Below are 13,387 nucleotides of genomic sequence, written 5' to 3'. Positions count from 1 at the left end.
GTTTTCAAAGAATAAAATGGTTTTTTTTCATCATTCTAAGAACAAAAGAGAATTTATTTATAAAAAACTTGGATGGAGAGTCTTCTCATTGGCACTCATACCACACCTTCTTATATCTATTTGACCTATAATGGTTTATTTTTACAAATTGAGACTTGGATGGAGAGTTGTCTCATTCGCACTTATGCCAATTTATCCTAAAAATTTATTGCATGTAAGAATAAAATGGTTTTTTTTTCATCATTCTAAGAACAAAAGAGAATTTATTTATAAAAATATTTATTACACATGTATATATCCAAACAATTAGAAACATGACTATTTGACAATAACGGCGTTGCCATAGTTAATAAAAAAAAAAAAAAAAACCCCAAAAAAACAGAAAGAATTATGAGTTGAATTCTGCAGTTATTTATAAGGTCGGACTTTTTTTTATTTTTAATACATTGAACCTTGGGTTGAGAGTTGCTTTAAATACTCAATTTGCTTTATAAAAATGTATTATAAGGAAAATCACAGTAAATAAGAATTATTGAAAAATAAGGCTCGATTGATCGAACAATCAAAATTCTAAATTGAGCAATGCAAGTTAATATAATAACTATTTTAAAAAGCCTACTGCCATCACCTTACTTGTATTCGTCCTTTGAATACAGTTTGATTTAGTAAGGATAATATGTTCTGGCGAGAAAAAAAGTAATGTTACTGGTGATACTGATGAATGCCATGCGCACTGAAGTATTTAAAAAAAAAATATGCATCATGTAGGCTTTCGACCAAACCGTTTGGAAATTCAAACATAGTTTTAGTCTGAGTTGCTTGATTATTTTTATTAGTTGTTAATGGTTTGAACTAGCTGTCAGTATCTACGAGGACTATCAGATATTTTTGTAGTTAAGATGTATAAGTATCCTGCTATGTCCACTATGAGTTTTGTTAGATGTATTTCATTTGTTTCTATCTAATGAGTTAAGCCTTTTCAACTGACTTTTTGAGTGTGTTCTTATGTTATACTGTTACACCACTGTTCTAGGTAAGGGTACAATTGGGTGCCCGCTTAACATCGCCACATTGTATGTGTGTCTGTCCTAAGTCAGGAGCCTGTACTTCAGTGGTTGTCGTTTGTTTCTTTGTATCTTAATGTTTTTACCTTCAATATTTTACTCATTGTTTAGGCCGTACGGTGACCTTTAGTTCTTATTTTCCGTGCTATTTTGTCTTTTGTCGAGGGTTGTCTCATTGGCAATCATACCACATCTTCTTATTTTCATATGTGTAATGTTTGAGACACACTCCCCCCTCCGAAAAAATAACGCAAACAAACGAACAAACAAACAAATAAAAACCAAAATTTCATGATTCTATCTCTTATTCCAATTGTTGATTAAATGTTTACAAAGTTAACCAACTGGGACATTCGAATGGTCAGTGAAAAAATAAGTTATTTTAAATGGAAGCAGACTTTTTGAATTTGATTTATAGGTTACGAACGAACGATTTGAATTTATTGCACGGATACATTTACGTAATACACAGAGTTTAAAGTTATCTGCAACAACTTTCTCTTGACTGCAAAAAAGCGTTTGTAAAGAGAGGATAAACAATCTTTACTTTAGTAAGGAATTTTATAGATATAGCTGATTTATGAATGAACATTATTGAGACTACTCCCGTTTTCATTTTTCTATTGTGTGTTGAATAGGCTTTGTTGGTTTTCGTTTTATCCATGGCATTGTTATTTCGTCTTCGTCTTACCAGTTCAAGCATTTAACATCTACAACGTGTTATTTGTAGCACTGAATGACAACGCTCCACCCATTGGACATCTACAACGTGTTACTTGTAGCACTGAATGACACCGCTCCACCCATTGGACACCTCCAACGTGTTACTTATAGCAATGAATGACAACGCTCCATCCATTGGACATCTACAACGTGTTACTTATATCATTGAATGACAACGCTCCACCGTCTGTTCAATTATAATGATTTAATGTAGTAATAATATATAGAGCAAAATATTTTTATAATAAATAGATTTGAAATTAATGATTGCACAAATATAGTAAGCTTATATTCTATTGTGGTTTGCTAGTCGAGTAAACACAACACGGTGTAATTTACAACGATGCAGAAAATGTACATCATGTTTTACATCAGAAATTATCATTTAAAGTTTAAGTTCATCGAGTGGAAGAATTACACTATTATTGTAGCCGTCCGTCCGTCTGTTCATTTGTCGAACAAATATTTCTCAGAGGATACGAAATAAAATCACTAGATACTTGGTCAGCTGATTGATAGCGATGAGATGTATGCATAGGACATACCGTCTTTAGTGTTTCCAATTATATGACTAATATTCGACCCGAAACTATGGTATAGCTCAGTAAACCTCTCCGATGCCACACCAAAGGGACACCAAACCCGCATCTGATGTAAAAAGATAGTGTATTTACCTAGTTTCGAAACCCCATACATCAATGTGAATATTCTTAATTCTGCTCTACCTATAGTTTCAATCTCTGGTGGAACTTTATCTCATTGGCACTTATACCAAGTTTTTATTATCCATATGCTGCTGAAAAAAAATTAATAAGCAAGTGTTGTAATGTTTTAAATAAAATAGTTTTAACTAAATTTATCGCAAGATATGTAAAAGATAGAAGTACATATTTGTATTGTATTATGCTGTTTTGAAAAGCACTTAAACAATTGAAGCACAAAAGAACGGAAATACATGTATGACGTTTATTTTCATGAAAACAATATTCACAGACTATACTTTGATCTCGCGCGCATGTACCAGCTTGTCACGTGTTAGAATATTATTGTTCTAAACTGGGGTATTTTCAACCTCATTTAAGCATATGTAGTAACAGTTTTCCAATGGATATTTATGAATGTAGTTATTAGCGAGAAATGAACCCGTTTTATATAAGCTGTAATGAATGATGTGATATGGGATGACTATATTTCTAGATCAAATCGCTATGAACATCAGTTCTTTTTTCTTTTTTTCTTTTTTGGCAATGGGTGTATTAATCGTTAACCGTTGTCTTCTCAAGCAGTATATGTGAACGCTTTTGACTGATTTAAAGTTCTGCTATTATAGTTATTGTTCTTTATAGATAATTGGCAGCATAACTACAGAGAAATTGAAATTTAATCTCTTCATTTTGTAAAACTGTTTTGCTATCACTGGAAATCTCCGTCACTCTTTCTGCCACCTATGTTAATTGTCGGAACTAGTACTGTCTTTGTGTATTTCCCCTTTCAAAGTTATTTTAACTGTTGGTTAAGACATATTATTATTTTTAACATGCTAATGCTACTATGTGTATTAGTACAAAGTGACTTTCACACTTTTCCACTATAAAATCTGCGTTTGTAACTATAACAAAACCACATATTTAACACACAATTTCACTTCAATTATTTCATTTCACAAGTATTTTTGATATGACATCCAGTTTTTTATCTATAGAATCTAAACGTAGTTCAATTGAAGCCACTCTGTTGTTTACTCCATCGGTTTTACTGGCGTTGCGTACTATGATATCCTCTATTTTGCTAACCTCATGTGCAATATCCACCATTCCTACAGCCTCGTCCCCAATATGATATTTATCACCCATAGCTGTCCTCATTTCTTTTAAACATTGTTTAAGCTTGTCTTCGTAATTTCGAATTTCTTTGATATAATCTTTTCCGTATTTTTTCAAAATAGATATTCTTAAAAGTGCCTTTATTGCATTGGCCGCTGCGGTTTTCTTTTTATTTTCGTTTTGCAGTCTATTAACGAAATTAAAAACGTATCTTTCTGCTCTTGTTTGTTCTAATTTTCGTGTAATAATAGCAACAAGTAAAGCAGTTGTTATAACGCCCATGATTCCTGTTACTATGGAAATGTACCTCCCACAATAACTCTGAGGAGTCCTGTCACCATACCCTATCGTCAGAAATGTTATTGCCACCAGCCACATGATCTCCAGATAACTATTCTTTTCACTATTCTTTTCATAATACAGTTCACAGGTTCGCATTGCCCAACTGTTACACAAAAAGGTACAGACCATCACCAACATAAGAAGTATTCCGGGTTTTTTGGACATAGCAGCTTTAAACACAAACATTGTATTGATCTTAACTCGGCTTAAAGCTCCTATGCTGGTTGTGGATGTGTCTGTCAAAAGCATGCTGTGTACAACAGCGAATTTAGCGACCAAATAAAGTCTTGTTAACATTAGAATTGAAGCAACGGCATCAATACTGACTTTTCTTTTTATGCCGTAAGGTGATTTGTAGTTTGATTTTATGTCTCCCGGAAACGGATGTATTGCACATAAAAACAGTTCAAAGGCCAGAGCACACCATGTATAGGTAGTCATAACCGACAACCAGTTTTTAACTCCTGCATCTACTGATCTTATTTGTGCTCCGAGATAATAACCAATCCATATGGCAATAAGAAGGCAAGCAGTACTTATAGATATAATAAGTTTAATGTAGAACGAGACAATACCAGCTTTACTTATATGATCGGCGATATATAATTCAGTTTCTATTATCATCAACAGAATGCCAAATAGAGCTAAGGCAAATTGCATGTCTATGATCCATCGACGCCATTGAATTAACTTCTTTCGGCGAATTAATCTCCTGCCAAGTTTACCAATCGTTTTTATATCATCATTGCTTGAGGATAAATCACCCATTTCGACACTTCCGGTATCAACGTATTTCCGGGCCCGCTTATTTCTTAGAAATAAAGGTGTTTTTGCATTGTCTACTGCAAAGTCTGTTATGCTCATATCCTCCCTTAAAATGAAAGAAAGAATTGTCATTACATAAGGAAAAACTAAGATAATGGAACACAAATCTGAAGTGCATGTTAGATAATAAGGTGTTGATCATATTTTTGTTACTGTAGTTTAAAAAAAACTAGAATAATGGATTGGTATTTTATAATATTTAGTTTAACAATGTAATGCCTTTTCATTCAAATCAATCTTTAGCAGATTTGTCCGGTATTTATATCACTCCTACGGTCAAAATAGAAAAAATGTTAAAAAAAATATATAATACATATGTAAAATAAAACTCATCTAATATATACCAAGTCTTATTTACAAGAGTGAAAACGACAGACGTCAATGTAATATACATGTAACAGCAATACAGATATCAGAAGACCGTTGTGAAAATAGCAAAAGTAAAATCACAAAAATACTGAACTCCGACGAAAATTCAGAAGGGAAAGTCCCTAATCAAATGGCAAAATCAAATGACAAAATACATCAAACGAATGGACAACAACTATCATGTTCCTGCTTTGGTACAGGCATTTCCAAATGTAGATAATGATGGATTGAACCTGGTTTTAAAGCGCTAAACCTCTCACTTGTGTGACAGTCGCATCAAATTCCATTATATTTACAACGATGCGTGAACAAAACGGACATAATAAGTAAAATAGTCGAAATATTGGTACAGCAGTCATCACTGTGTCATAATCTTTAAACAAACACATATTCAACAAAAAAGCACAAAAAGCATCTATCAAATTTAAAAACCACATGCATTGCTTCTCGTGTTTGACGTCATAAAATGTAAAAGTCACATATGAAGAAATATAAAAATTATATTGCCGTTCATGTTTTTTCAAAAATGTTGACAAAATGTTACGAAACTTTGCATTTTGATTGTAAATTGTTCTGTTGAGGCTCTTTGTATAAAAATTTGACTGAACTGAGCTAAAATGTTTTTGAAAGAAAATAAATAATTGTGAAATGTGAAACACCAAGTAAAATATCGAACTAAATTATTGTATTTTACTTCAAATAAATACAATTTAAAAAATATAGTGTTCTCAGAAGTATAAACAGTTCGTAAAATGCACAATATTATTTATATATTACCTCCAGTACCTATATTGACTCAAGAAGTATACGATGTAACCCTGTATATTTGTTCACTTATTTCCGTCAACATTTAAGATGCCTCCCTTTTTCCTTTATGCTTATATAAAAATAAGGAAATATGATATGATTGCCAATGAAACAAGTGTCACACTTGTCACACTTGTTTCACCAACAAAGGTTCAAAAGAAGTGGATGTACGAAATTATAGGTAACTGTATGGCCTCCAACAATGACAATACCAAGTAGTCGGCTATAAAAGGCTTGGACGTGAATAGTATGAAACAATTCAATCATGAAAAAATAACAGCCTAATTTACAACAAAACAGGCCCCTGACTGGATAGGCCCATACAAATCTGGCGGGGTTAAACACGTTTGTCATCGCTCAACCCTCCCCTGGGACAGTTGTGCAACACCATAACCCAAAAACAACAACAAAAAGGGCTAAACTCCTTAAATCTATTCAAATAAGAAAAACATCAATCAAAAAGAAAAACACAGACTGGACGTAATCGAAATCATATAAAATAAGGACACGTCATGTTAAATGATTGCCAATAAGACAACTATTCAACAGAGAATATTATAAATAAGATGTTGGCAAATATAGGTCACTTTACGACCTTCGAAAATGAGTAAAACCCATATCGCATATAGCTATAAAAGAACCCGACAAAACCAAATGTAAAAAAAAAAAACACCATTTCCGTTCATCGCATCTGTAAGGCTTTTTTGTGATTCTAGGGTATACAATTCCACATTGATAAGAAAATCTGATTATTGAAATCATCCAAGAATCAAGGGGGAGGGACATACAAGTGTAATAATTAGTCAATGACTGTTGAAATCTTCCAAGAAATCGGGGGAGGGGAAATACAATTAAAATTATCAGATAATCTGACTGTGGAAATCATCAAAGTATGTAAAACAGTTATTTGACATTTGCTGTAAACTTTGACATTATAAAAATCTCCAGTCGTATTTGAATTATTTTTATTAGTGTTAAACGTTTGCTTCCAATATGTTTGCCTTTTGGTATCTTTGATTAATAATTTAACACGGTTTTGACAGAATTATAATGTATTATTTATAATTAGACAAAAATGAGACTTACCTGCATTTTGATCAAAACATTTCTCGTCAATCCCTATCTACTGAGCATAAATTATCTTTAAGGTTTTTTAAATGCCAATTTATGTATTTAATCAGAATAACGTCCTTGATCATACGAAATCTTATATTTGAACATTTTATTTGCTTATGAAATATTATTTTTTCGTAAGTAAAATCTGTTTCATTTAATTGATTATAAGTTAGATTGGTCTTCCCTCACATTCACCTCATCATAAGGACATCTGTTGCAATATTGATATTTTGTTAAATTCCGTAAAGGAGGCTTAATATTTTTATAATACTGACGTATGCAAAGTTTGCGTTTCTTTTCATCCATTTCGTACGATAGATTTTCCTATAAAACGGCTATAAAGATTAAATCAATGCGTTTTATTCTTTTAATTAGTTTTTTTCCGACTGAAATATACTAATCTCATTTACATAAATAAACAAGTTTGTACTGTAGAAATCTATGACAATTCAGTCTGTACTGTAACAATCAATGATTATTCAGTAAAACAGATTTTAGGGAAAACTGAATATTTATATTGTAATATTCATATTGATATAATATAAAAAAAAAACTTATTAATAGTCACCTCGGGTTCACAGATGTAAGATATCAAGTTGTGATTATTTACTTTTACTAATTTTTTTAAAAGCTGATATAAAATTGAGAATGGAAATGAGGAATGCGTCAAAAATACCACAACGCGACCAAAGGACAGACAACAATAGATCTTCAGCATAGTGAAAAAAAATCCACTTCCGGAGTCGGGCTTCAGCTGGCAAATGGACGTCACACTGAACTCAAAAAGATATGAAAGAACTAAAATTAAAAAAAAAAACACACACAATACTATCAAAGGCAAAAAGCTCCTGACTTGGGACATGCGCAAAAGTTCGGCGGGTTTGAACATGTTATGTGAGGTCTCAAAGATATGTGTATATATATGAGAAAATAGTTGTCTATACATGTTATTTGAAAATAGACAATTACAGATTATATGACATTCTCTACATTCCATACTGTATACAAATGGTATATGTTATGGGAGAATTGAAAGAGAATATCACAGACAAGCCATCAAACCTGATCCCTTTTATGAGAAACAAACCTAATAAAGATAATTAAAGACAAACACTGAAATATCACAGACAAGCCATCAGACCTGATCCCTTTTATGAGAAACAAACCTAATAAAGATAATTAAAGACAAACACTGAAAAGGTTACTGACTTGGGAGAGTCCGATACAGGCGTGATGTTAAACAAAAAAAGATAAAGAGATGTAGGTGTGATTCCCAATGATACAACTAGCCACGTTTGATCAAAGTGCCAGGATGTAAACAACTATAGGTCAACGTACAGTTATCAACAACGGCATCGAAACAACTAAATAAAGAACAATTCAGAAGAATACCTAACGCGTTGATGACTAATTACATTAAACGAAAAACACTTATAGAAGCCGACAACCAACGTCAACCATAACACTAGTACTACAGGGCCGGTACTACAGACCCCTAGCCAGGCACACAAATAATTTGGTGGGGTTAAGCTTGTTTTGTGAGATTTCAAAGATGTGTTTATACTAGAAAAGAGGAGATGATATATACAGCAATATGATAGCTAACCCTAAATGATTTTTAGGTGTGTACATACATTTATTTGAAAATAGACAAGTATAGTCTATGTGCCAGACTCACCATTACATAGAGTTTATAATAGTTATGGGTGAATTGAAAGAGACTATCACAGAAAAACTAACCAAATTTAAAGTTTTTATAAATTGTTTCTGTGTCTGAACATATCCTGAACATATTCAATTGTCTCAACTCTGAAAATATGACTGTTTGGGATGCGTTAAGTACAGTTACCGGGATGACATCTTTGTGAAAACTCACAAAATTGTATGTTTGATCTACCTTTCAATATGTTTGTTAGAGCCGTTAAAAGAATATTTTGTCTTAATTTCTAAACTTAAATGATATAAATAATCACTTTCAAGTCATGATTTAATCTTTAAACAATTTATATTGCAATACAAACATGCAACAACTGTTTACATATTCTCATCGAATAATTATAATATATAAAAAAAGACGACGTGTAATAATTGATTGCTAATGACATAACAAACCAACAAAGAGAAAAGGACCAATATGTGAACAACTTCAACAAGGATCAAACTTCCATACCGAAGTATCTCATCAGCTATAAGAGGAACCGTGAGAACAAAATAGGAAATAATATATAAACGGAAACGAACATATGAAAATATGGAGGGATTAACGCGTCCTTACAACCCTGTCGAATGTGCATCTGGTGCAGTAACATTGATACCGTTAGTGACATCGCGTCATGTATGTATTCAAATTTATTGCTATAAGCTGACGACACAATGTTATTAGCTGAGTGCCCAGAAAAACTGACAATTATGTTAGAAAATTTAAGAACTATTGTACGCAATGGATCTAAACGTGGACTCCGAAAACAAAAATTGCATTTTTTAAAAATAATAATTACAAAATGGTTTAGTAAAGCAAAAGTTATTAGAGAAAGTTTAGTTACGACCTTGCAAAGCTCTGTCCTTGTACGGTTTTATATATACTTTTAATACGGTTTTATATATACTTTTAATACTGCTGTTGTTTTTTATTTGGTCGGGTTGTTGTCTCTTTGACACATTCCCCATTTCCATTCTCAATTTTATTTTAATATTTTTTTTATAAGTTATTCATTTGGAAAAATATTCATACATTTTGGCTTCGAGCGGCAATGAAGAGGTATTTATTTATGATCAAGAAAAAAAATATATATGTAAAGCTGGGGTCACACATTCACGATTTTTACTGCCGTCCTTGACAGGACCATTCCCGATTAAAATTTATCAAAAGTCTGATCAAGATCCTATGAATCGTGGATGTAAATTCAAACTTTGAAAATTTAATCACGACAACAATCAGATATTGTTCAGGAAGCGTCGATATTCAACCGTTTCCAAGCGAATTTATCCCGATAATCCCGTTCTAAATCCGCTTCTAATCCGATTTGTATCTTTCGCCAGGTAAAATTTGACCGAGTCTGTCACGACTGCGTCCCGATTCTATCGAATGTAATCCGACAGAGATCAGATAGTGACAAGACAGTGAACCGACGCTGACGGAAGTTATCCGTTCGAACAAATTTCTCCAGATCATTCCCGTTCCAAAGGACACCGTCGCGAATACACAGAACATTGTTAGGAATTCAATCCGATACAGCAGAATCTGTCAAGACATAGGCACGATTGTAATACTAGACAAAATCGGCTGAGTTTCCCCGAATGTTACGGGACGCACCTAACTGTCGGGGTGCTTTGCCGAACTATTCGGACCCTTCCCGACCAGTAGGAATCTGTCACGAACTAAAACGACTGCGTTCAGACAATAATAGGACATTCCAGATAATTGAGGATACTAATCCGACTTTTTCACTTTTCGTATCGTATCGCTGTCTGAACTCAAACGGGAGTAATAATCGGCAATGTGTGAACCCCGCATTAGACTCAGATCGACGTCCGGCCTCTTATCGACGTCCGTTCCTCAAATATTATGATGCCAAGGATTTGAATGAAATCACAGAATGATACCTTGGCATTTGTCGTTACATATGTATTAGTTTCTGGGAGTTTATTCTACTTAAAATATATATACCAAAAAAGGAGATGACATTAACTATTTGGATGTAACCACTTTTGAGTTGGCTTCAGTTATCCTTGATATGTTCACAACACTTTTATGAATCTTTTGTCCTCAATGTTCTTCAACTTCGTACTTTATTTGGCCTTTTTAAACATTTTTTATTCGAGCCTCACTGATGAGTCTTAGGAAGAAGAAACGCGTCTCTGGCGCAAATACAAAATTTCCATCCTGGTATCTATGATGAGTTTATTTAGTAGATAAATTGTGCCTTTTACTACTGGTTTGCAATCTGACAGTCTCTAGCTTTAAAGAAGTTATTTACGACTTAGAAAGTTCAATACCTCCCTACCTTAGACTCTAGCTTCGAATTTTTAATAAACTTTTTTTCTCAAATGCGACGACACCTTCTAGTATTTTTAAGATGATACGTAGGTTTATACTGACTGACAAGTCATTGCCTTTTTAAAATTCGGGGACTAAAATATCCGCCATATTAGTAAAAGTTGAATCTATGTGCCCGATGTCGTACTTACTGTCATCTGAACACCGGAACATTCAAGTATTTTGTGATCGATATAAAAAGTTGATTATATATTTTTTCAATATTTAAAATACGGTAATTGAAAATTTGATTTAGATATTATTTTCTTTAATATTACTGAAAATATCTTTCATTGGAATTTAATAGATCACTGCAAAGTCGCACCTATGTAGCTAGTTGTAATCATCAACCAGATAAGGAAAATTAACACTAGGAAAACAAAATCGTCACCCGTATGTTATAGATATTAATATGAAACTTGCCATGCTAATTTGTATACCAAGGACTGAAAAAGGATGAATGATTACTGTTACCGTATCCTTAAAATATGAATCGACTGTGTTTTTTGTAAATCCTTTAACAAGCTAAAACATGAACTGAAACATATCTGAGAAGAGATGGGTACAATTAATCCCTATAACAATACAAAACACTGGACAATTTACTTTATCTCCAAAATGAACATAAATATTATCAAGCTAAACCAGTGACTTTAATCATTCTTTGTAAATTAAATAATTCTAAAAAAAAAAAATAATGTTCTAGTTAAGAAATAGGAATTGATTCAGCTGAAATAAATACATAACTACCTCTAGATGAATCGCAACCCCATTTTAACATATAAAATAGGAAATAAATATATAACTACCTCTAGATGAATCCCATTTTAATATATAAAATAAGAAATAAATATATAGCTACCTCTAGATGAATCGCAAATCCCCATTTTAACATATTAAGTGGTAGTTTATTTAACATTATCGGAAATTTAACTCTCAACGGAAACAAAAATGTATTCATAAAGACGAGCTTTTATCAGTCTCCCTTTTATTACTCAAACAAAAAAGTGAATTCCTCTTTAAACATACTCATTAGAACAGATATATAAAGCTCATGACACGGTATTTACGATAAATATCTGTCGAAAGACCAATGGAATGTCTTTTAATATTTTGAATTGTTTTACAAACTGTCTATATGCGAATCTATTAAATGATAGCTACATGTATGGTACCCGTCATGAAAGATTTTACGGCCTCTAGCCGAGATCCTTTTGTGTTGTCGTATAGTTCATGTCTCATTTTATTAATTACATAAGCTGAACAATATATAACAATTGATTAAATAAGAAATAAGACTAATCAAATCAACTAGTGTGTACGTTGTATTCAATCTTAGATCACGTGACAAGTCGCCGTATACGATCATGAAAAAGTACAAATAGTTGTACGTAAATATACACATGTGATAACAATTATTGTTAAAAATATGACATATTACTTACAATTTCCTATATTTGCTATATTTTGTAAATTTCTTTCTTATTGTATCTACTTTTATGATAGCTAATCCCATCACCTTTAAGTTATAAACTTACGAAGACGACATTTTTATTTGGATATAATGGTTTCCGTCATCCAATAGTTAAACCTATCAATTTATTGATTACAAACCATATGTTGAACGTAATTTCTATAATCTTCAATTATAACAAATACTTCAGTCTAGTAAATATGAAAATTGTGAGATTTCTAAGGTGAATGAATTGCAATGCACATAAATAAAAGGTAAAAGTGAGGGGGGGGGGGGGGGGGGGGGGGGGTCAGTGATGTATGTCAGTGAGACAGCAACACATCGACAAAAAAGCAATAATAAAACATATTCTAAAGGTCAATAAACATGTTAGACACTCGATAAGTGTCTAGACAATAGACTAAACCTTTAATCATCCCAAGGTTGTGAATAATTTAACTCTCAGAAGATCCCCAGTCATTTGATCGACAAAAAAAAATTAAAGATATGGCCATTATTACAAACTGGCATTTATATGTTCACCTTACAGATAAATGAATCCATTGTCTCAACATCCGAGGATTTTGGTTAAACTCTTGCATAAGTTAGACATATTATAGAGAGTTCCATGATAACTCAAGTATGGTTAGTTCAACCTTGGGTTAGGCTTTCAAATTTACCTATTTGCAGATTGACCTGAAAATATATCACTTTATTCTTTTTAATAATTTTGGAATAAGAGTTGTTCAATTTCTTATGGAAACATCGACGACCGAAATTCCAAAACATCAGATCGTTTTATACCGGTGTCGTCATTACCATGTTCCGA

General features: G+C 32.5%; 1 protein-coding gene across 3 annotated transcripts; it reads right to left on the bottom strand.

Moving 5' to 3' along the window:
- Positions 1 to 2,739: 2,739 nt before the first annotated feature.
- On the bottom strand, positions 2,740 to 12,713 carry LOC139524870 (small conductance calcium-activated potassium channel protein 2-like). 3 transcript variants are annotated; one of them, XM_071319997.1, is made up of 2 exons: positions 12,644 to 12,713; positions 2,740 to 4,823 (listed from the first exon to the last, which is right to left on the bottom strand). In XM_071319997.1, the coding sequence occupies exons 1-2, from the start codon at positions 12,652 to 12,654 to the stop codon at positions 3,443 to 3,445; spliced, it is 1,392 nt and encodes a 463-aa protein (XP_071176098.1). In that variant the 5' UTR covers positions 12,655 to 12,713; the 3' UTR covers positions 2,740 to 3,442. The 3 variants fall into 3 exon arrangements, with proteins under 3 accessions (XP_071176098.1, XP_071176097.1, XP_071176099.1); XM_071319996.1 differs by having other exon boundaries at positions 12,551 to 12,692; XM_071319998.1 differs by lacking the exon at positions 12,644 to 12,713 and adding an exon at positions 7,040 to 7,293.
- Positions 12,714 to 13,387: the final 674 nt, after the last annotated feature.

This window comes from Mytilus edulis, chromosome 5, assembly GCF_963676685.1.
Source record: "Mytilus edulis chromosome 5, xbMytEdul2.2, whole genome shotgun sequence".
In the NCBI taxonomy this organism is placed as follows: Eukaryota; Metazoa; Mollusca; class Bivalvia; order Mytilida; family Mytilidae; genus Mytilus; species Mytilus edulis.
This window is presented reverse-complemented; position numbering and strand designations above follow the sequence as displayed.

Excerpts from the sequence above, each read along its gene's own strand:
- LOC139524870 (XM_071319996.1), bottom strand. The coding sequence starts at position 12,621 with ATGGGATTAGCTATCATAAAAGTAGATACAATAAGAAAGAAATTTACA. Across the intron at positions 4,824-12,550 it reads TATAGCAAATATAGGAAATT|GGAGGATATGAGCATAACAG; the intron begins GTAAGTAATATG and ends TTTCATTTTAAG.